Genomic DNA, 21099 nt, shown 5'->3' with positions numbered 1-21099 from the left:
AATAAATAAATAAATAAATAAATAAATAAATAAATAAAGGAAAATGCTTGACCAGTGACTGGAGAGAGGGGAGCATCTGAGATCTGGAGATATGAAAAATGGCAACAAACTCAAACTGGCAGGAGAAAGAGCAGATGCTCCAAGAGGTCTTGTGGGGAGAGCAGTGGTCAGCTGATGAGATGAATGCAGCAAGTCTTAGTACTAGATCATTCCAGATGCTGATAAAGGAACAGAAATCTAGAGACAGGGGCCACAGAGGAAGCTGAAAAACAAGCAGGTCACATGTAGGTGTTTCCAATAGTGGTGGTAGCACAGTGGAAAGGCAGCTTTATAGCAACAAACAGAACAGCATACAATGGCCAGGATATATGGTAAAAGGAGGCATCAAAGAAGAAGAAAAGTAGAAACGTAAGTAGGAGGAGGACATATTATATGATTATATTCGTAATAATGATAAAAATATTCAATTTGTGAAAGGTTTATTCAACTATAAAGCACATATCAATGATAGGCATTATTTCATTTGTAGGAAAAAAATAGCCTTTGAGTATGCCCATAGACATAAGAGAGGGACAGAACTGATAGCATGCCATCTGGTACATGGAAGAATACAGACATACTGGACTCAGTGACAAAGATTTAAAATGACCTCATCTAAGATCTATGAACTGGAGGAGTCTAGGGGACATTCCGGTTGTATTTGTTTAGAACCCAATTGCCCTGCTAGAATGAAAACTCCTTGAGGTGAGAGACTGTGCTTCTCATTCACCACTATTACCAGTACCTAGCACTGTGCCTAACACACAAGGGACACTCCATAGATATGTGTTTACAGTCTTAATAAACAAATGCATGGATGGATGGATGGATGGATGGATGGATAAAAATATCAGCTTACCATATCTGTATCATAAACAAGATAGAAAGCATTTGTCCATGTTTGAACCCAAGTTTTAAAGAAGACAAAAACATCCCTGAATTCAGACCTGCTGATGACAGTGAGAAAAAAAGTGAGATTCTCTCAAGAGAAAGGTATAATTCATTTGCCTCCTTACCATTCCCGTCCTGTGCATTCTCTTCTAACATCTCTTTTCTATTCACAGCTTGAAAGGTTCTAGGTTTGGGAGTTAACAGGCAAGCAAACAAATGATTCTCTTCATTCATTGATCCAACAAACACTTTTGTAGCTAGGCATGCCACTAGGCACTGGGCACATGGACAAGCAGGAGACAAGCAGTAAACATCAACTAAGGTGGTTGTGGTATGGTAAGACAGATGGTTCCTGAAAGAATACAGAACAATCAATGCCCAACTCAGTTTTAGGGGGGTCAGAGAACATGACAGGCATCCCAGATGGCATGGGGCAGGGGGATAAGAAGAGGAAGGGGATGTCCATACCGGGGGTAGAGGAAGTGAGAAATGACACAAATTAGATTCCTTCCCTTTAGACTCTCAGGCCCCCTGCATTCATCTCATCATTGCACTGAGAGCAAAGATTGAAACCATCTGCTTATTTTCCTTGTTTTCTCCACTATATTATGGGTTTCTTGAGAGAGATAAGGGGCTATATAATTCATTTCTTTATTTCTAGAACCCAGCAGAGTTTCTGCCATACAAAGGATACTTAACTGGATAAGAACTTAAAAAATTTTTTAATGTTTATTTATTTTTGAGAGACAGAGAGAGATAGAGAATGAGCAGGGGAAGAACAGAGAGAGGGGGAGACACAAAATCCGAAGCAGGCTCCAGGCTCTGAGCTGTCAGCACAGAGCCCAACGCAGGGCTCGAACCCACGAACCGTGAGATCATGACATGAGTCGAAGTCAGTTGCTCAACCGACTAAGCCACTCAGGCGCCCCAATTGGATAAGAACTTTAGAATGGAGAGGTAACATACCCTAATGGTTTAAGAACATGATTAAAGGCACTGAAACCAACTTAGCTATAAGACCTTGAGCCACCTCTCTATGCCTTGTCTTCCTTATCTGTAAACTAAGGATAATAATAGTACCTACCTGTATCAGTTGTGTCCTCCCAGAAGGAGACACTGAGATAGGGTCAGGGATGCAAGAGATTTATCAATTTATTGTGAGAATACAGGGAGAGGAAGTAGAATTGGAGAGAGAGAGCCTCACACTACTGTAAAGATCAGACAAAGCCTTGGCCAACCCAAAGGGGAGCTCTGGGACAAAGATTTTCAAAAAGAGGAGTCCCACATTGGGCAGAAATGGTCAGGCTCTGGTATCTCCACCATTCTCAGTCATTGGCTGGGACTGTCCAGGAAGAGCATGCCCTTAAGGCACTGCAATTGGAGGCTGTTATCTGTGCTCCTTACAGATAAAGTGAGTTGTCTCTTGAAGGGAGGTCTGAATAGCAGACCTCCATGGTGGCCACAGTACCTAATAGGGTTGTGATCTTCCATTAGTCAGTACAGATAAAACACTTAAAACAGTGCCCAGAAACTTAGTATGTACTATTAAAGTTTCAGTCTTTTTTGGGAATTATAAACTCAGAACACCACAGGGGCTAGGCAGGAAACATAAATGTGTAAATTGGCCTGAGTAAAATAAAAGGGAGAAAGAGGGCCCCTGGTCTCTGTAGTCTACCTGGAGAGTACATAATCTACTTAATGATATTAAGATTAAAAACAATATCAAAGAAAATAGCAACTATTAAAGCCTGGCTAAGATTCAAACTTTGAAAACTTAATTTGTATATAATTTTATGAATAAACAGAAGCTATTATGCAAAGATCTTGTCAATCATTTGTGGTCATTGACAGCTAAGCAGGGCATCACAGGCACTCTGTTTTTCACAATCCATGCTGGTGAACTTGGCCTCTTTGATATGTTAGGAGTGATACTACAATCTCAGAAGGCATCAAGGAATATTGGGGTTTCTTCTGTATTTGGTTATTCAAAGTTTTGATACTTTTTAATGTATGGAGATGCTCTGCTGGATTTGAAACATGTGTTTATTTAAATTTTTCTCCAACAAGAGAAAAAAAGGAAGATTACCTTGAATGAGGAATATAAATCATGCTTGAGTATTACAAGGCACTCAGGGTATCTGTCCCTTAAGAAGTAAGCAGACAGCTTTGTCCAGCCAGACTCCAAAAGACAGAGTAGGTGTGGCATGACCAGAGTTCTGGGCCTGTGAGGGCATGGAAACATGAGCTCACAGTGCCACTGGGTTCTGAGGGCTGTCTGAGACTTGGCAGATGACAGTAGGAATACTGCTGCTACAAATGGGGTCATGCTGGTAGTAGTGTCACAGTTAGAAGAGGACCCAGTCTAGCATATCCTCAGCTACTGCCTGCCAAGGTTCTCCTCAACATGGTAATAGCAGGAGACTGCTTCACAAAGTCCTTGGTCATTGCTCTGGATCCACCTGGCCCAGGCAAATTGCAACTCTGCCATCAGTGCTTACTCAAGACTTAGCTGCAAAGGGCAATACCACTCATGAGTCCTGAGTCCCATACCACTCATGGGGCATACTGATGTACTCTGAGCTGCTGAGGGCAGAAGGAACATGGATACCCCAGTTATACCTGATTATGTATAATAAAGCTTCTACTGGAAGTCAAGCTTTTGACTTTAGAGGTCAGGTGCCTGTATAACCATCCTTGATGACACATGAAAAAGTCATACCAATCTCTCTGAACTCTGAATTCTAAGATCTATATAAAGAGATTTGACCATTTATTCTGTTTTTAACTGCGCTGATAGTATATGATAGACAAACTTGAGGGCACAAAATAACCTTTATTTGAATTTTGCATCATAGTATAATATTTTTAAAAATAATTTATCAAGGTGAAATTTACATATTATGAAATTAGCCATTTTAAAGTGAACAACCAGTGGCATTTAGTACATTCACAATGTTGTTCTCTCTAGTTCTATTTAGTTCTAAAACATTTCAATCACTCCCAAGTAAAACCCCCTTGCTCATTTAGCAGTTTCTCTCCATTCCCACTCCCATAACTAGTCCCTGGCAACCACCAATCTCCCTTCAAATTCTTTGGACTTTTCTATTCTGGATATTTCATATAAGCACAATCATGTGTCACCTTTTTTATCTGGCTTCTTTCACTTCTTTCAGTGTATTTTGCAGGTTCATCCATGCGGTAGCCTGTACCAGAACTTCATTCCTTCTCATAGCTGAAGAATATTTCATTATATGTATATACCATAATGTTTATCCAGTCATCCGTTGATGGACATTTGACTGTTTCCACCTGATGGCTATCATGAAGAGTGCGCTCTAAACATGTGTGTACATGTACCTGAATAACTGTTTTCAATTCTTATGGGTACCCATGTAGGAGTGGAACTGTGGAGGTCATATGGTAATTCTATATTTAACATTTTGATGAGCCGACAAACTTTTCCACAGTTGCTGCATCACTTTATAATCCCACTGGCAATATATGAGGGTTCTAATTTGTCCACATCTTCACCAACACATTATTATTATTATTATTATTAATTTTTATTTTTATTATAGCCATGCTAGTGGATGTGAAGTTGTATCTCATCATGGTTTTGATCTGTATTTCACTAATGACTAATAATGTTAAACATTTTTTATGTGCTTTTTGGCTATTTTTTAACTTACATGACAATCAGGGATACAAATTTAAGTTATAATTCAATTGCATATGGGACTCCCAAATGCAAATAATGCAACTGAGGTGATGATTGAACAGATACCTACCGTGAGCTTTGCTAAGTTCATCCATGTACAGGTCATGATAACCACACCACAACTCACTAAGTTTTAGTTTAGTTGTTTTCTTTTCAAACATTGATTGTAAAAATGGGTTTCCATTTCAGAAATCTTATCTTTTTTTTTTAAATTTTTTTTTAACGTTTATTTTTATTTTTGAGACAGAGAGAGACAGAGCATGAACGGGGGAGGGTCAGAGAGAGAGGGAGACACAGAATCCGAAGCAGGCTCCAGGCTCTGAGCTGTCAGCACAGAGCGCGACGTGGGGCTCGAACTCACGGACCGCGAGATCATGACCTGAGCCGAAGTCGGCCGCTTAACCGACTGAGCCACCCAGGCGCCCCAGAAATCTTATCTTTAAATCAGAAATATATGATGCCTAAGAAAATGTAAGTTCCACAAGTGCAATAATTTTTATCTATATCATTCTCTCTGAATAAGGTACATACTAAGCACTCAACTAATTAAAAAAATCAAATTGACTATCTGGCCTCAGAGACTGTAACTAAATGTAGATAGTAAAGTAGAAGGATGCATCTATAGTAACTCCTTAGCATTTTTCTGCTCAGGTTCACTGGGTAAATGATGATGCCATAAACTAGGATAATGAACACAAGAACAAGAACACTTATAATAAAGAAATTATCTCAGAAGTCTTACCATTGGTTCAGAGTTCCATTTTTACTTTTGTTCTTCAGTTTTAATGCTCCTTTTATACCACTCTTTTTTAAAGTTTATTTGGAGAGAGAGAGAGAGAGAGAGAGAGAGAGAGAGAGAGAGAGAGTGTGTGTGTGTGCACGTGCACACACAGGGGAGGGGCAGAGGGAGAAGGAGAGAGGGAATCCCATGCAGGCTCCACTCTGTCAGTGTAGAACCCAATGAGGGGCTCCATCTCATGAACCAAGAGATCATATAACCTGAGCTGAAATCAAGAGTCAGATGCTCAACTAACTGAGCCACCCCGGAGCCGTTATACTACTCTTTTTATGCAGAAAATGTAAGAGAAAAGTGACAGAATTCTCTACAAACATAAGGTAATAACACTGCTATTCACAAACATTTCTCACCTTAATTTTTTGTGGTTTGCTTTTTCTTCTTATAGGTCCTATCCTGTCCTCATCCATGCTGAATATCACTCCATCCCACATATGTCCAATTTTCCATAGGAAAAAAAAAGACTATTATGACAGTCTTTACAGTACAGGTTATCCCAATTTGGTTTGGCAACTTTATTACGTCTCTTCTGTCTTATGAATCAGAGAATGTCCCACTGAACAGAACTTATCTAGAAAAGCAGACAAGCAAAAAACTGATCTAGAACTTTTCTAGAAAAGCAGAAAAGCAGGTCCATTGTGATGCCATATGACAACATTTTGTAACTAGAGGACAGATCACTGAATTTTTGTTTACTTCGATCACTTCTCCCTTGTAGAGTGTGATTCTCCCATTTCAAAAATCAGAAAAAATAATTCAAACTTACTTTAATTTGGTAAAAATGTTTGATACCACTTGCATTTTGAAATTATTTTAGTATAAAAATATTATAACCTTGCATAATATACACCTGAGAAGAATAGATCACATCTCCAGAGGAGAGAGAAATACTATTTCAACACACAGTAAGAGTGTCCCATGTATACTAAAATTTTTTCTTCTGCCCTATCTCTCCAAACAACATAGTAATTTGACTTCAAATTACAGTATAGTATTACAGTTAGTATCATTTTCCCCTCAACAAGTGATAGTATGAGTGGACAGGGAGAGTTTGTAGTACAAAACACTCACTTGTAATACAAACTTGGGATCTGACTTCTATTATTACAGTTATGCACCAGGCACTTTCAGGAACACTAGCTCCAATGACCTGAGTAAGATCCTCAAAACTGCTGCTTCCCAGATGACCCTTTGTTGAGAAATTCATGCTGTGAGAACTAAAAGATCTTTAATATCAGAGATGTAGGGAAAAGATGGCCAACTCATCTTCAGGGGGAAAAAATAAAAGAAAAATCCCTTCTATAATAGCAGCAGAGCAAGCTAATACAGGTCAACCACAGGTGTCTATACATTGAGTAAGAGGCCAGAGTTGTACAGAGTCCTACTCAGGCTTCTAGCAGCAAAAACATGACTCTATGGCATGGACTCCCTAATTAGAAACTCTAGTTGATGACAACCCCGAATTTTTGCTTTTTATCTTTTCCTTGCTACCACCTTCACCCCATCTTTCTGACATTTTTTTTAATGTTTATTCATTTTTGAGACAGAGACAAAGCATGAATGGGAGAGGGTCAGAGAGAAGGAGACGCAGAATCCGAAACAGGCCCAGGCTCCGAGCTGTCAGCACGGAGCCTGATGCGGGGCTTGAACCCACGGACTGCGAGATCATGACCTGAGCTGAAGTCGGCCGCTCAACCGACTGAGCCACCCAGGCGCCCCAACATTTTAATTCAAATCAGTAAAAACAACTTCAAAACTTTTCTTATAAAGGTTTTGGTTGAAGGGCCTTATACTAAGTCATTTGCTCAATAAATATTTGTTGATTGTCCACTAAGTAGAGGGTCCCAGAACTCAGTAAAGGGTTCACTAAGTAGAGGGCCCCAGAACTCAGGAGATAGAGTGATGAATAAAATCCATTTCTGTCCTTGGGGTGCCTGGGTGGCTCAGTCAGTTAAGCATCTGACTTCAGTTCAGGTCATGATCTCACAGTTTGTGGGTTCAAGCCCGTGTCGAGCTCTGTGTCTCCCTCTCTCTCTGCCCCTCCCCAGTTTGTGCTTTCTCTCTCTCTCTCTTTGAAAAATAAACATTAAATTTTTTTTTAATCCATTTCTGTCCTCAAGGAGTTTGGCTTCTTTCCTCAAGTGTGGCAATTCTGCCTGCAGGGGCCACAACGTTTCATGTGATGATTTCCAACAGAACTCTGATGGGTAAGTGGTTCTCCTGACAGATACTGGGGCTCAGGGCAAGGGTAGTTGATTTTGTAGGCAGAGAGAACAACAAATGCAAATAAGCAAAAGCAAATATGAAGCATGTTTGGTCAACTGCAAATGATTTAATATTGTAGCAAGTGGAGGATTTGAATTGGAGAGAATGAAGGGGCATGAGGTTAAATATAAAGGTAAGGATAGATGGAGAATGACAAACCAACAGCTTGGGCTTTATCCTGTGGAGAGTGGGGGACAAGGAAATGATCTCTAAGTTGAGATCTACAACTTAGAGACAATGTTTGGTGCTGGAGAACAGTTGGAGGGGAGGAGACAGGAAGGTAAGACAATGTGTAAAGAGGACTTCATGGTAGACCAGTAGAGAGATGAAAAAGGAAAATCACAGATTATTCACATTGTCCTTATTTTTCATCACCCTGAAAAACCAAAAGCAAACAGTCTAATTGCTTCCTGATGTTGTCTCCATGTTTTTCTTATGAAGATATGATATGTTAAGGATTTTGTCTGGGGGCAAGAAAGTGAATAATATTTCTTTCTAAAGAGCCCTATTCTTTACAAAAGCCTTTCCACATTTAAGGAAATACCAATAAATAATATCCCATATAATATCTTTTAACCGGAGACCAAAGTAGAAAGGCTTTTCAATAGTATCCACCAGCTGGAATATATTCCTCTGTGGTATATTTAAAATTAATTGTGCCTCTGAGTCACAAAAATAGGATTCAAGTCCCTATTCCATCATTTACCAGATTTCTCTCATTGACAAGTCACCCAACTTCTCTAGGTTGTCATCTTTAAAGCTGTGCCTCAGTCAAGGTCCCAGACAGGAAATGGAGGGCACACTCAAAGCGTAAAATTAGGCAGGGTTTAATGAAGAGAATTCATCAAGGGAGATGAAGCACCCCAGGCTGGCAGAAGTGGAGACCCTTTGCCATCCCTTAGACCTTAGAAAATCCAGAGAGAAAGCTACAGTTGTAGGATGGTAGGGGTTGTGGTCTTCACACACCACTATTAACCAATAGCCTAGCACTGGAACTCAATTTCTTTCTGCCCTCAGATATCCTGCTAGTACACCACTGGCTGAATCCTTCCCAAAGCAAAAGGACAATGGACCTCACTGATGCAATCTATGAAAGGCAGCCTCCAAAGCCACAGAAAGGATGGGGAAAAGGGTAGTGAGTAGATCTAGAGAGCAAATGGAAGACACTCAGTCCAAAAATGTAATAATGGCTCTCCACCTTCACATAGATTTGTTGTGAGGGACATATATGTAAAAAAATGCTTCATAAACTGTAAATAAAGTAAACAAATATGATAATTATGGGATCCACCCAATAAGAAGTAAACAAGAAAATGCTATGGTGTGGGAATCCTGAGGTTGACACATCTCAAGCTTTCCAATCAAAAGTATCCCCTACACTGGAATTTTTACTTTCTGCTTAAAATTTTAAGTCATGAGGACACAAACCAAATTGAAAAGGAATTTTTCAGTACCAAATGTTTAAGTCGAAGTGAAAAATTGATTCCCTAGAGAGGTCAGTGTGACAACAGTAAGGCAAGACTCAGTCATCTGCACATCAGCATCTCCATGTTAGTTTCCTGCCCTTCTCCTCTCCCAGCTCCAATTCTAACTTTTGCTGGCGCCAGAATCAGCAACAATTCTAGAAGTGATTCCATTTTTTATTGTGGTTCAGAACCAGTTCTTAAAAGCACCAATACATTTGTTAAAGAAACATTCAGGAAGCATTTGCAGAGCCCCTACAATGTGCGTAGTATATAGGTTAAACATCTATCTACTTAGCAGTGTATGATGAACCACGACAAAATTTATTCAGCATACAAACATTATAATCCAATTTATAATCTTTTTTTTCCTTCTTGTTCACTCCTCTCTAGCCTAGAGTGACTTCCTTGCTGTTCCTTGAAGCCTTCTAGGTACACTCCTGCCTTAGGGGCTCTCCTCTGGCTGTTCCCTCTGCTTATTCTCCAGGGAGACATATGGCTAACTTCTTTACTGCCATCAAGTTTGTTCAGATATCACCCTCTCAATGAGGCCTGCTCTATTCAAGATTGCAATCCCCCACCCAAGCTCCTCATCTCCTTTATCCTACTGTACTTCCTCCAAGCCCAGAGCACTTATAACCTTCTAACATGCTATATAATGTACTTGCTTATTATGGCTACTTTTAATGTCTATCTCCCCTTGCACCCTTATTGACAGGGATATTTGAATTTTGTTCACTGCATTATCCCAAGCACCTACAACTGAGCCTTGCCCATACTGGACACTCAACAAACATTCACCGAATGGATGAGTCAGTCAATTATCCGATCAGTCATGTGAAATGAGGCTCAGTGATATTAGCAATTTTTTTCTTAATGGAAAATTTTAAAGTCAAAAAAAGAAAGTTTTGTTGGCATTGCATTCTAAGTCTAATAGCCTCACCTCAACTATGATTTGTTCCAAGTTTTTGCTTGTAGGTAAAAACTGATACAAGTGATGATTAATCCCCATTATAATTAAATATAAAAGCTGCAACGTTTCTGTTAAAAGAAATTTAAGATCAAGAATAAAGCTGGTACTATAAAAGATAGTAAGTGTTTGTAATTAACACACTGTGGATAACTGTAAACTCTATCATTATACAAATAAAATGTAAAAATTCTTAAAGCAACTGGGAACACTGCAGCAGCTGCAACATCAACACTAGCCACTTTGCCAGTTTGTTCAGAGGCTGTGCAAATTAGCACAAACTGATAGTAACACACAGAATGCATTTGAGAGCCATTTTTGCACAACATAAGTTTAGTTTTTTTTCTTTAGATAAAATATCATATCCTGATGCGTGAACATGAAGAGCCAAGATGAACCTCAAACTGGTAAGGGGAATAAACCATGAAGTGGGCAATTTAGGTACCTCTGAGTAAACTATCTCTAGGCTTTGATTTAAGGAACAAAGGTTGTTTGTGCAGTAAATTTGGGTCCATAAATTCATGGTTTGAATATGTACAAAATATGTATAAAGGTATTAGTATAATTATTTTGTTGGAGAGATACCTGGAAAGTCAAACAAGAGCTCAAAAGACAGCACTAAGTATAAAGGTATCAGAGGAGTAAGTGGTTTCTTTCCAGAGAGCCAAACCTTCTACCTCCGTTATCCAAAGTACTAAAAAGGCAGAAAGATTAGGACGCTGCTGTATAGCTATCTTTCCCTTTCAATGAAGGACAGGATTTTTAGTGGACCCATGCATGGAATACTCAGCTTAGACAATGACCCTAACTCTGCCTCAGTTGTAATTGGCCTTACATGTAAAAGGTGTGTGTGTATGTGATGGATATGTTTGGGTTTCTCACTGCAGCAGGGAACTACACCATTTAGATCAAAATTGAACTGTTCTAAAACAGGAATAAAAATCTGACTTGTTTCATATTCTATTGTTGAGTTATTTTGAGAGAACCAACACAGCTTTTTACTAGATACCATGTGTTGTGGGCTGACCTATACCCTCCCAGAATTAATATGTTAAAGTCCTAAACACCTACCACCTCAGAATATGATTATTTGGAGATAAAGCCTTTAAAGAGGTAGTAGTTAAGGTAAAATGAAGTCATACGAGTGAGCCCTAATTCAAATATGAGTAGTGTTCTTATAAGAAGATGTGATTAGGGCACATACACACACAGAGAAAAGACCATGTTAAGATAAAAAGACAACCATCTTCTAGCCAAGGAGAGAGGCTTCAGGAAAACACCTGTTTTTCACATCTTTATAGTGAACTGACATTAAAATATACATAATGTTGATTTCTGACCTCCAAAAAAGATGAATATGAATCTATCAGTTTTAATAATAACATCTAGCATATATTAGCATTTACTACATGCCTGGTGCTGTGCTAAAAACATGTTAGGTATCTCACTTAAGTATGAACGATACAAAGAAAAGGGATAGAAAATGACTCTGGCCTTTCAGGAACTGTGCCTACTTGATGGATATATTATGCAAACAAGTACTACTGGATCAAATAAAACATTTTAATCTGATTTTAAAAAGCTATTTAGTAAAAACTAACGCTATATGTACGTTTCAAATTACGTAGCATCTCAACACAAGCCACACAATCATTCTTCTCCATAGACCATCAGTCCTGCAACAACCTGAAAAATGAGAGTGCCTTCTATGACCCAACATAAACTTATAAAGAACATATGCTCATATGCAGAGAGGCCTCTGGAAATGAATCACTAGATTAAGCAGAATTAGGTTGGTATGTCAGCTACCACCTCCATAAAGATATATACTTAACATATTGGGAGATTAATTTTCTTAATTAACTTTACTGAGATGTAATGCACATACAACCAAATGCACACAGATCTTAAGGGTTCAGTTTTGATGAGTTTTGACAAATGGATACACCCTTCTAATCAACACCCCAATCAAGATATAGGATATTTTAATCACCCCAGACAGTTCCCTCCTGCCCTTTGCAGTCAAACTCTCTATCCAACCATAGGTAGGTAGGTATTTTTAAGTAGATATAGTAATAGTGATGGTAATAGCTATTGCTTAATGATAGTGAACAATAGGAGTATTTGCTGAGTGCCTAATGCCAGGCACAGTACTTATATAGTATTCTATTTAATTCCCTGTTGAAGGTTGGTATTATCCCTGTTGATCTACTGGGAATAAAAAGGGAGGGATGGTAGGACCAATAAATTAATTATGCAAGGTCAGATAACTACTGAGTGGTGAGATGAGACCTGAACCGAGAACATCTGAATTAGAATCCCTTATGTTAAACTATATTGCCTCTACACAAATGCTAAGGTGTTCTCTGTTAATTCAAAACACACACTACATAGTGGAATTAGTGAGGCCACCAGCTCTACATCACAGCCTTACCACATCCAAGTACCTCATCTTAACAAGCAAGCAAAGGCTTCAGGGTCTAATACTAATGATAACTAAAGAGGATTACTTGCAAATTCTTTAACTGAAAACCTGCTTGTAAATCCCTCACATATTTCTAAAGTAGTTGGGAGAGGGGGAAAATCCTCTATATAGGTGGGTGGGTCACAACTCCATCAGTCCCAAAGAATGGTTAGTGCTTTAGAAAATGAATGGAAGGAATCCAACCATCCACTTGTTCTTAGTCAACCACAGTGCCACAGCCCACTTTACCCAAGGACCACAAGGAAAGGCAGCGTGCAGCACTGCACTGTCATTTTTTTATGGATTCGTGGAGGCAAACATCTGGATTGAACCTTTTGATTCTTCATTACACTAATTTTATTCAGTTTAAAATTCTACCCACTCACATTTACAAAACACTTCACACAGACTACTTCCCTCATGAATGAAGTTCCATTCAAAACTTTAAAACATCAAACTTATTCTGAAATGACTGAGGTTAAAACTTATTCAGTGTCAATTTGCAAGTGTTATAAAATATAAAAAACTAGGCACACAAATGCAAGACAAAAAGGGAGGCAGCCTCTTTAAGGGGTACTACTAAAATAAAGCAGCTAGGGGTGCCTGGGTGGCTCAGTCCAATGAGCATCTTGATGAGACTCTTGATTTTGGCTGAAGTCATGATCTTGAGGTTCAGGGGACTGAGCCCCCCCCCCCCTCCGGCTCTGCACTGACAGAGCTAAGCCTGCTTGGGCTTCTCTCTCTCTCAAAAAATAAATAAACATTTTAAAAAATAAAATAAAGCAGTTAGGTAAGGGGCACAGATAGGCTTTCAGGATCCCACAAGGCTCCTGCCAAACTGCGTTATGGAGGCAGTATTTGAATCCCCAAGAGGAAGATTTTATGAGAATTACCACCGTTGAACGATACCAGCTAACACCTTGGGAATCAATAAGACTCACTTTTCCCCAAACCTGGAGGTGTTTCCTAGAAGCCCTTACCCTTGGTTTCCCTGTAGTCTACCTAAATCCCTTAAGATATGTTGGGGGAGGGGAGGTTCTCTTCCTTTTAGAAACGAATTCGTCTCCCGTAAATTAAAGACTTCAGGACGTGTGTTTACTGAATCCCCAACGTTTGACAACCCCCAGCCCAAAGAGAAAACAACAATCAGAAAACACTGATAGCCCCTAGCCAACACCTGAGCCTTCTTTTTCCTCTGCTAAACGAGAGCAGTGCTTAGTGAAACAGAAGCGCCCTCTCAATCTCATCCAGAAATATCCCAAGCCCAGGTCCACAGCTGCCAGTAATGGGGGGAAACCATTGGAGAGTGCAGCTTCTCAACAATTAACGGGAGTCACACTGAGAGACAGGCCCCCGGAGGATCCATGCCCGCTCGCCCAGCACCCTGGGGCCTTGCTCGCTCGAAGCCGCCCGGACTTTTTGGCGCCACCAGCTAGTTCAGCAAAACCACTCCGAGGACAGCTCTCGAAAGGCGCAGAGGGGAGTGGCGCAGGGCGGCGGCTTCTCCGCGCGGGCACTGTCCGCAGTTGCGGGAGAGAAGGCGCGCGCCCACCCAACTTTCGGTTGTCTCCCCAGAGGCCAGCGGAGTCTCGGGAGGCTAGCGGGGGAGTGACCCGGGGCCCAGCGGGAACAGAGCTGCCAGATGGGCGAGGGAGGGGTCTCCAGGAGTCCTCCGACCAAAGGCGCGCGGCGCGATTCCCAACTGCAAGGGCTCCCACTCCCTCCGTGGGAATCGGGGCGGACGGACTGGGCGCCGGGGGCAGCCGAGTCCCGGCCACGTGGCCGCGTGGCCGCCGGCTCCCGTGACAGCGGGTGGGCGGGGCGTCGGGGGCGCGGGGCCGATCAGAGGCGCGGCTACCTGATTCTTGAGGCGCATCTTCCTGGCAGTGCGGTCCGGCAGGAGGCGGCAGCTGCTGGGCGCGACACGGCGAGCGGGGCGCGGGGCGCGGCGCGCGGCGCGCGGGGGTACGTCCGCGGAGTCGCACAGCGCTCGCTTGCTCGCTCGCTCGCCCGCCCAGCGCCGCGCGGCCGCTTCGCCACCCCCGCCGCCGTCGCTGCCGCCACCCCCACCGTCGCCTCCAGGGGGCGCCTCGCGCGAGAGACGGAGGACTGGCCCCTGTGAGGCAGGCTCCCTTTGTGGTCCTGGTGGTTGGCCTGGAATCTATGCTGGAAAAGGTGAATGAATAAAACTCCCTTTCCTCCAATACTGCTGCCTGTTCTTAAATTTTAAGCGTGGTTGCTGCTTTGCCGTTCATGTCTACCAACACCATTTGGACCAATGTTATTGGCAAAACACTGTGCTGAGCCTTGAGAGTTTACAAACTTGCCCACTTTGGAATCCTTAGGATAAATCTTACCCTTTGTGGGAAGGCACACTAGGAGCATGGCCTGTCTCAGGCAGGCAGTGTGGGCGCTTTAAGTTGGTCCCTCAAGCCATGTTTAGCTAGTTGACTCCTGTCCAAGTTATGTCCAAAGAGAAGTGAGAAATGGAGACAATGAATGACATCACTAAACCCCAAGCAAAATGGCCAACACTTTAGTGCTCTATAATTTAAAATAAATATGTTAATGATAATTTAAGGTTAAACTGTTTGTTGGCCTGATTTGGGAGAGCCCTTCAGTTTTACTGCCTGGCCTGCTAAACCACGCCAGAGGTTTGAATAATATACAAAGTTAGTTCCATGCTGGGTAATGTGATGATAATTAAAAATGTGGGTGGAGGGCACCTGGGTGGCTTAGTCAGTTGAGCTTCCGACTTGGGCTCAGGTCATGATCTCATGGTTCATGAATTCAAACCCCTCTTCAGGCTCTGTGCTGACAACTCAGAGCCTGGAGCCTGCTTCAGATTCTGTGTCTCCCTCGCTCTCTGCTCCTCCCCCACTCACACTCTGTCTCTCTCTCGAACATAAGTAATAAACTAAACATAAAAAAAAAAAAAGTAGGTCAGGGACCCCTGGGTGGGCTCATTCGGTTAAGTGAGTGAGTCTTGATTTTGGCTTAGGTCATGATCTCACCCATTGCAAGATTGAACCCCACCCACATAGGGCTCTGCACTAACAGTGCAGAGCCTGCTTGGGATTTTCTCTCTCCCTCTCCCTGCCCATCCCTTGCATAGTCTCCCTCTCTCTTAAAATAAATAAATAAACATTAAAAAAATAAATACATAAAAATAAAAATGGGTAGGTGAAAAAAAAAAAGGGCAAGTGGCTTCTTTGGCTCTCCTGATCTTTATAAAACTTCCATGTTCTGAATTCAGAAACTCACAGACCATAGGGTTGTAGAGAATGTCCATTATTGCCTACAGAAAATCTACCTTGATTCAAAATACAAGAAATACAAGTATGAATATGAATTACTAAGTAAACTGCTAAGTTACTTAGTAATTACTTCGTAATGCTCAGGATTCCCAAATTTTTTCTTGTTTTAGGGCTTGATTCATTGAGACCTTCAAATAAACTAAAGAGGAGGCCTAGGTAATAAAAGGACTTGGGGGACACCTGGGTGGGTCAGTTGGTTAAGCATCCAACTTGGGTTCAAGTCATGATCTCACAGTTTGTGAGTTCAAGCCCTGCATCGGGCTCACTGCTGTCAGTGCAGAACCCACTTCAGATCCTCTGTCTCCCTCTCTCTTTGCCCCTTCCCTACTTGAGCTTGTTCTCGTGGGTGTGCACTCTCTTTCTCTCTCTCAAAAATAAACATTTTTTAACAAAGGATTTGGAATGACAAATGAAACAAATTTGATGTTTTTTCAATATAATAATAGCAATTAGTTATTGATCACTTATCATATTTACTTTCCATGGATTATATCATTTAATCCAAGTTTTAAATGATTTCATTCATAGTGCCTCCTTAAAACTGAATAATCCCTGTTTGTTGTAAGAGCTATTTTCCTACAATCTCATGTGACTATGTAATACAAAAGAGTTTTGTACCTGAGAAGATGGGATATACCAACTCAAAATTCTGCTAACTAGTATCCTTTGATCTGATATCTCCATTTCTATAAATTTATTTTAAGGAAGTAATCGTTAATGTGTTCAAAGATGTAGCTCTATGATTGTTTACTGTAGCATTCTTTGGAATGTGGAAAGATTGGAAATCCTCTTTAAGGGTCAACAAATGGGACTGATCATACAATGTAATAGTCTGCAGACATTAAGAATGATACAGTAGATAAATATCAATGTGGAAAGATGTTCACAGTATATTTCAAAGGGAGAGAAAAAGCAGATCACAAAATTGTATGTTTAGAATGATTCTGTTTGTGAAAGAGTAACAGTGATTATTTTGGAAGGTGGGATCTTGAGTGATTTTTAGTTCTCCTTCTTTTGCTTACCTCTATTTTTTATTAAGTTTCTGTAGTAAATTTTTATTATTTTGGAATTAAAACAAGTTTTGTTTTAATGGATCCATATCCCTGATTATTATCAAAGTACCTACAATGAGCAAGGCATTGTGGCAAAGGTGAGCAGATAAGAATTCAGTGCAGTTTAGCACAGTAAACTGTGCTAAGACTTAAGGCTAAGACTATGTTCTTTAGCCACTGTAGTTAGGGCACTAATTAGACCTAGCTTCCAAGTTATAGCTCTGCCCTCTTCAAGGTATGTCATCTTGAACAAGTTACTTGCTTTTCCTAAGCCTAAAACCAGTGATGATAATAATAGCTAACTTTCAAAGAGAATTTACTTTGTGCTAGGCAGTATGCTAAGCACTCTGTATATAATCTCATCCCCACATCAGCTGGTGAGGAAATTGGGGCTTAAATTAAGGGAAGTCAAATAACTTGCCCTAGTTTACATAATTAGATAAATACATCACAGTGTGGTTATGAGGATTAAATGCAAGGATATACTTAAAGCACTTAGCCTAACACACTGCCAGGTGTGTGTGTGTGTGTGTGTGTGTATACGTATACATATATGTATGCATATGTATATATACTGTCATTTTCAATAATTTAGGCACAACCCTTATAGCAAAGTCTGTTCTTTATAATCATTTTATTACTCAGATCACCTCTCTAGTGAGTCTAATTTGTCTGTTCAGTGGGGTGGGTAAGAGCATAGGCTGGATCTAAAGCCTGCCTTGGTTTGGATCCTAGCTCTACCACTTACTAGCTCAGTGATCTTGGGTAAGTTACTTAACCTCTTTGTTCCTCGGTTTTCTTGGCTGTAAAATGGGCATAATATTAGACTGACTTCATGGGGGTTGTTTTCAGTATTAAAGAGTTAACAGAGCAGTAAGAACAGTGCCTGGTATACTTAGAGTTCTTTAAATGATTATACATTTTATAAATTATAAGTTGTTTTTATACATTGATACAAAGATTTTAGTACATTGCTTATGTTGATATCTGAAGATACTGTTATTTAACTTAAAAGGTTAATGCACAACCTGTCAGGATTCATAGGAGGAAGCTGTCCCCATTTAAAAGAAATCCATGTAGCATTGCATGTGCTTGTATTTACTAAAACAGAATTCAAACCCAGACACGATATACACAAAAAAATACCAATTCTTTCAGTCTAACTTTTCCAAAATCAGTTCAGCCATGAATTCTTCAAAGAAAAGAATCTGGCATATTTAGAACTTCACTTTGTCATGCATTTTGTTTATTATATTCAAAGATTTGATCTATTCTCTGGATTTATGAGGTCTTTTGAAAGCAACTGAAAAATTCTACACATAAATAAAAAATAATACATCTTCAATTTTATACTCAGATATGTTAAGGTAATACTACTTATGAAAAAGCTCATAAAAAACAAATCATCATAGCATTAAGGATTATGGTACAGGAAAATAAAACAATTTTTCATCAACCGAAAATATCTTTCAGGCTGATATACACACACACATACTTCATTAAATGCAACATATTAAAATTTAATTTTATAAACCTAGTATTAACTATTTAAAACAAATGTTTTGGAATTACTTTAAATTCCCCAAAGTATAGTGTTAATTTACATTCCTTCCCAATACAAACCATAAATAGAATCTGTTATAATTTTACAATTACACGTCATATTGTGACTCTAGGATAGTCAACTTCATGTAACAAGCAATTAGTAAGAGCATGGAAACTTACTTTCTTCCTCTGAAAGGCAATTCCTGTATTAAGGACAATGTTATTTTTCTTTAAAAGTCTTGAATCTTCACACAAAGGCATCACAAGCTCATTGTGAACCTTAATTATAAGGGCACCTGTGTTTCTTTGTTTATCTGGTTGGTTGGACCTGAGGATTTGATTTGCCACACTCCTCCCCTGTCCCGCCCTATTTCTCTCTTAATGAGAACAACTTAACAATAGCATCTGCACAACCTCCGGGGCTCAAATAATGACTGGGGAGGAACACAGGTATTAGTTATGATGGGAGAGCATTTGCTGCTTACCCTTCAGGTAAAGGGCTAAAATTCAGGGTAGTAAGAGCTAACTTGTGGGATAGATTGCTTTTAAGACACAGGAGAGGTTTTAGAACATGAGGCCCCACCCCCATCTACCTAACCCCAGCACCACCCCACTCTTCTCCCTGGAGAGTCAGTGTGAAATTAGATGGAGTCAGGCTAATCCCACCTCTGTCCTTCAGGAGCTCTGTGATCTTTGGCAAATTCTATTATCCCTTTGAGCCTCAGTTTCTGTATAATGGAGATAATAAGTAGAGATAAACTTACCTCATAGGTTTTATGAAGATTATTTTTAATGTTAATGGAAAAAGTGTGTGCAGTAGCCATTAATACAAGTTGCTTCTTTTTCCCCTTTCTCCTCTGCAGGAGACACATTCAAAAAGGCTCCAGCTATGCCCATCCGTAGAAGAAGAATAGGCATATGTGAAGGTATGGATAATATTTGAGGGATTTGGAAATTTGACATAAGATAAAAAATGCATCTATTATTTTCATCATCAACATCTTCTGGGCACGCAGTAGATCTAGGCCTCCTGCTAACCACTGACAGTGGAGTTGTCTTCTGTCCTCCAGAAGACCACAGCCCGAGGGGACAGTAGACAAGGAAATGACAGGCAGTGATAATAGGATGTAACACTGTTAACAAGTGCTAAAACAGAAGGGTCAGGGATCTTGAGAGTGCCATAGGGGCATCCAAAACAGCCTGGGGGAGAGTGGGTTAGATGGGAGAGGGACCTGGGAAGATTCGTGGAAAATAACTTATTCTAGAACTGAGTTTTGAAGAACAGGTAGGATTTAGAAGGTGAAAGACTAAACACTGAAGCTTGATAGAGGTGAGGTGCCTTTTAAAAAAAGACCTGCTTGGGGTGTCTGGGTGGCTCAGTCGGTTAAGCGGCCGACTTCGGCCCAGGTCATGATCTCGTGGTCCGTGAGTTCGAGCCCCGCGTCAGGCTCTGTGCTAACAGCTCAGAGCCTGGAGCCTGTTTCAGATTCTGTGTCTCCCTCTCTCTGACCCTCCCCCGTTCATGCTTTGTCTCTCTCTGTCTCAAAAATAAATAAACGCTAAAAAAAAAAAAATTAAAAAAAAAAGACCTGCTCTACATAGCTGTGAAATAATTTGTATATTCCATTGTCAGACGAAGGCTACATTGTAATGTTATTATTATGGATATAACAAAATTTGTGCATTCTCTAATGTTTGATCACATGAGATTTCACTAGGAACAATGAATAAGCTTTATTTTCAAATAAGCCCATGAGCATATGTTTAGAAACATTTTATTAGAACCTTTGATGTAACAGTTTTAATTAACTATTCTTAGTTGCTCCTTAACTGTTGCAGTTTGCACTTAATAAATTAGATAATTAATTGCTTAGTAGTAGAAAATGGCTTGGCCCATCATGACATGCAGGAAATGATAAAAAGAGTACTCAGTCTTCATATAGGTTTTATTGTTGTAAAGGACCTTAGAGATCATTGATATCATCCTCCTCATTTCATAGACAAGGAAAGGCAGGTCCAGAGAAGTTCAGTGATGTGCCTAAGTTCACACAACTGGTGAGAAGCAAATCCCAGTTCTCTTGGCTTTCCGCACATTGCTGTCACCAATGGCAATGGCTACCATTTACTGGATAATTCTGTGTGCTGACGTGATTAACTGGAATCTCTAAATATTATTTCATTTATTGACATTGCTAGTCTAATGCCTATGCCTTGAATCCTTTTAGAATGGAGCAAAGAATACTTTTTTTTTAATTTTTAAATTTATTTTATTTTTTTGAGTGAGAGAGAGAGAGCACAAACGTGAGTGCATGGGCAAATGAGGGAGGAGCAGAGGAAGAGGGAGGGACAGAATCTTAGGCAGACTCCACGCTTAGTGCGGAACCCCACTCAGGGCTCCATCTCACAACGGTGAGATCATGACCCCAGCTGAAATCAAGTCGGTGGCTTAACTGACTGAGCTCTCAGGTGCCCCATTGGAATAGGTACTTTTATTATTTTATTTATTTATTTTAATGTTTATTTATTTTTGAGATAGAGAGAGAGGGAGCATGCAAGCAAAGGAGGGAGGGCAGAGAGAG

The 21099-nt window shown here is 40.2% G+C and overlaps 1 protein-coding gene across 1 annotated transcript in view; it reads right to left on the bottom strand.

Annotated features, from left to right (window-relative positions):
- Positions 1 to 14571, bottom strand: part of ELAVL4 (ELAV like RNA binding protein 4) — a 146335-nt gene extending 131764 nt beyond the window's left edge. Inside the window, exon 1 of the mRNA XM_023258677.2 lies at positions 14465 to 14571. Within this exon, the coding sequence (XP_023114445.1) occupies positions 14465 to 14482 (18 nt within the window). The 5' untranslated portion in view covers positions 14483 to 14571. The remainder of the gene's footprint in view (positions 1 to 14464) is intronic.
- Between the last annotated feature and the right edge of the window lie 6528 nt (positions 14572 to 21099).

The sequence above is a fragment of the Felis catus genome, chromosome C1 (assembly GCF_018350175.1).
Source record: "Felis catus isolate Fca126 chromosome C1, F.catus_Fca126_mat1.0, whole genome shotgun sequence".
In the NCBI taxonomy this organism is placed as follows: domain Eukaryota; kingdom Metazoa; phylum Chordata; class Mammalia; order Carnivora; family Felidae; genus Felis; species Felis catus.
Note: the sequence above shows the minus strand (reverse complement) of the source record. Positions and strands in the feature narration are given on the sequence as shown.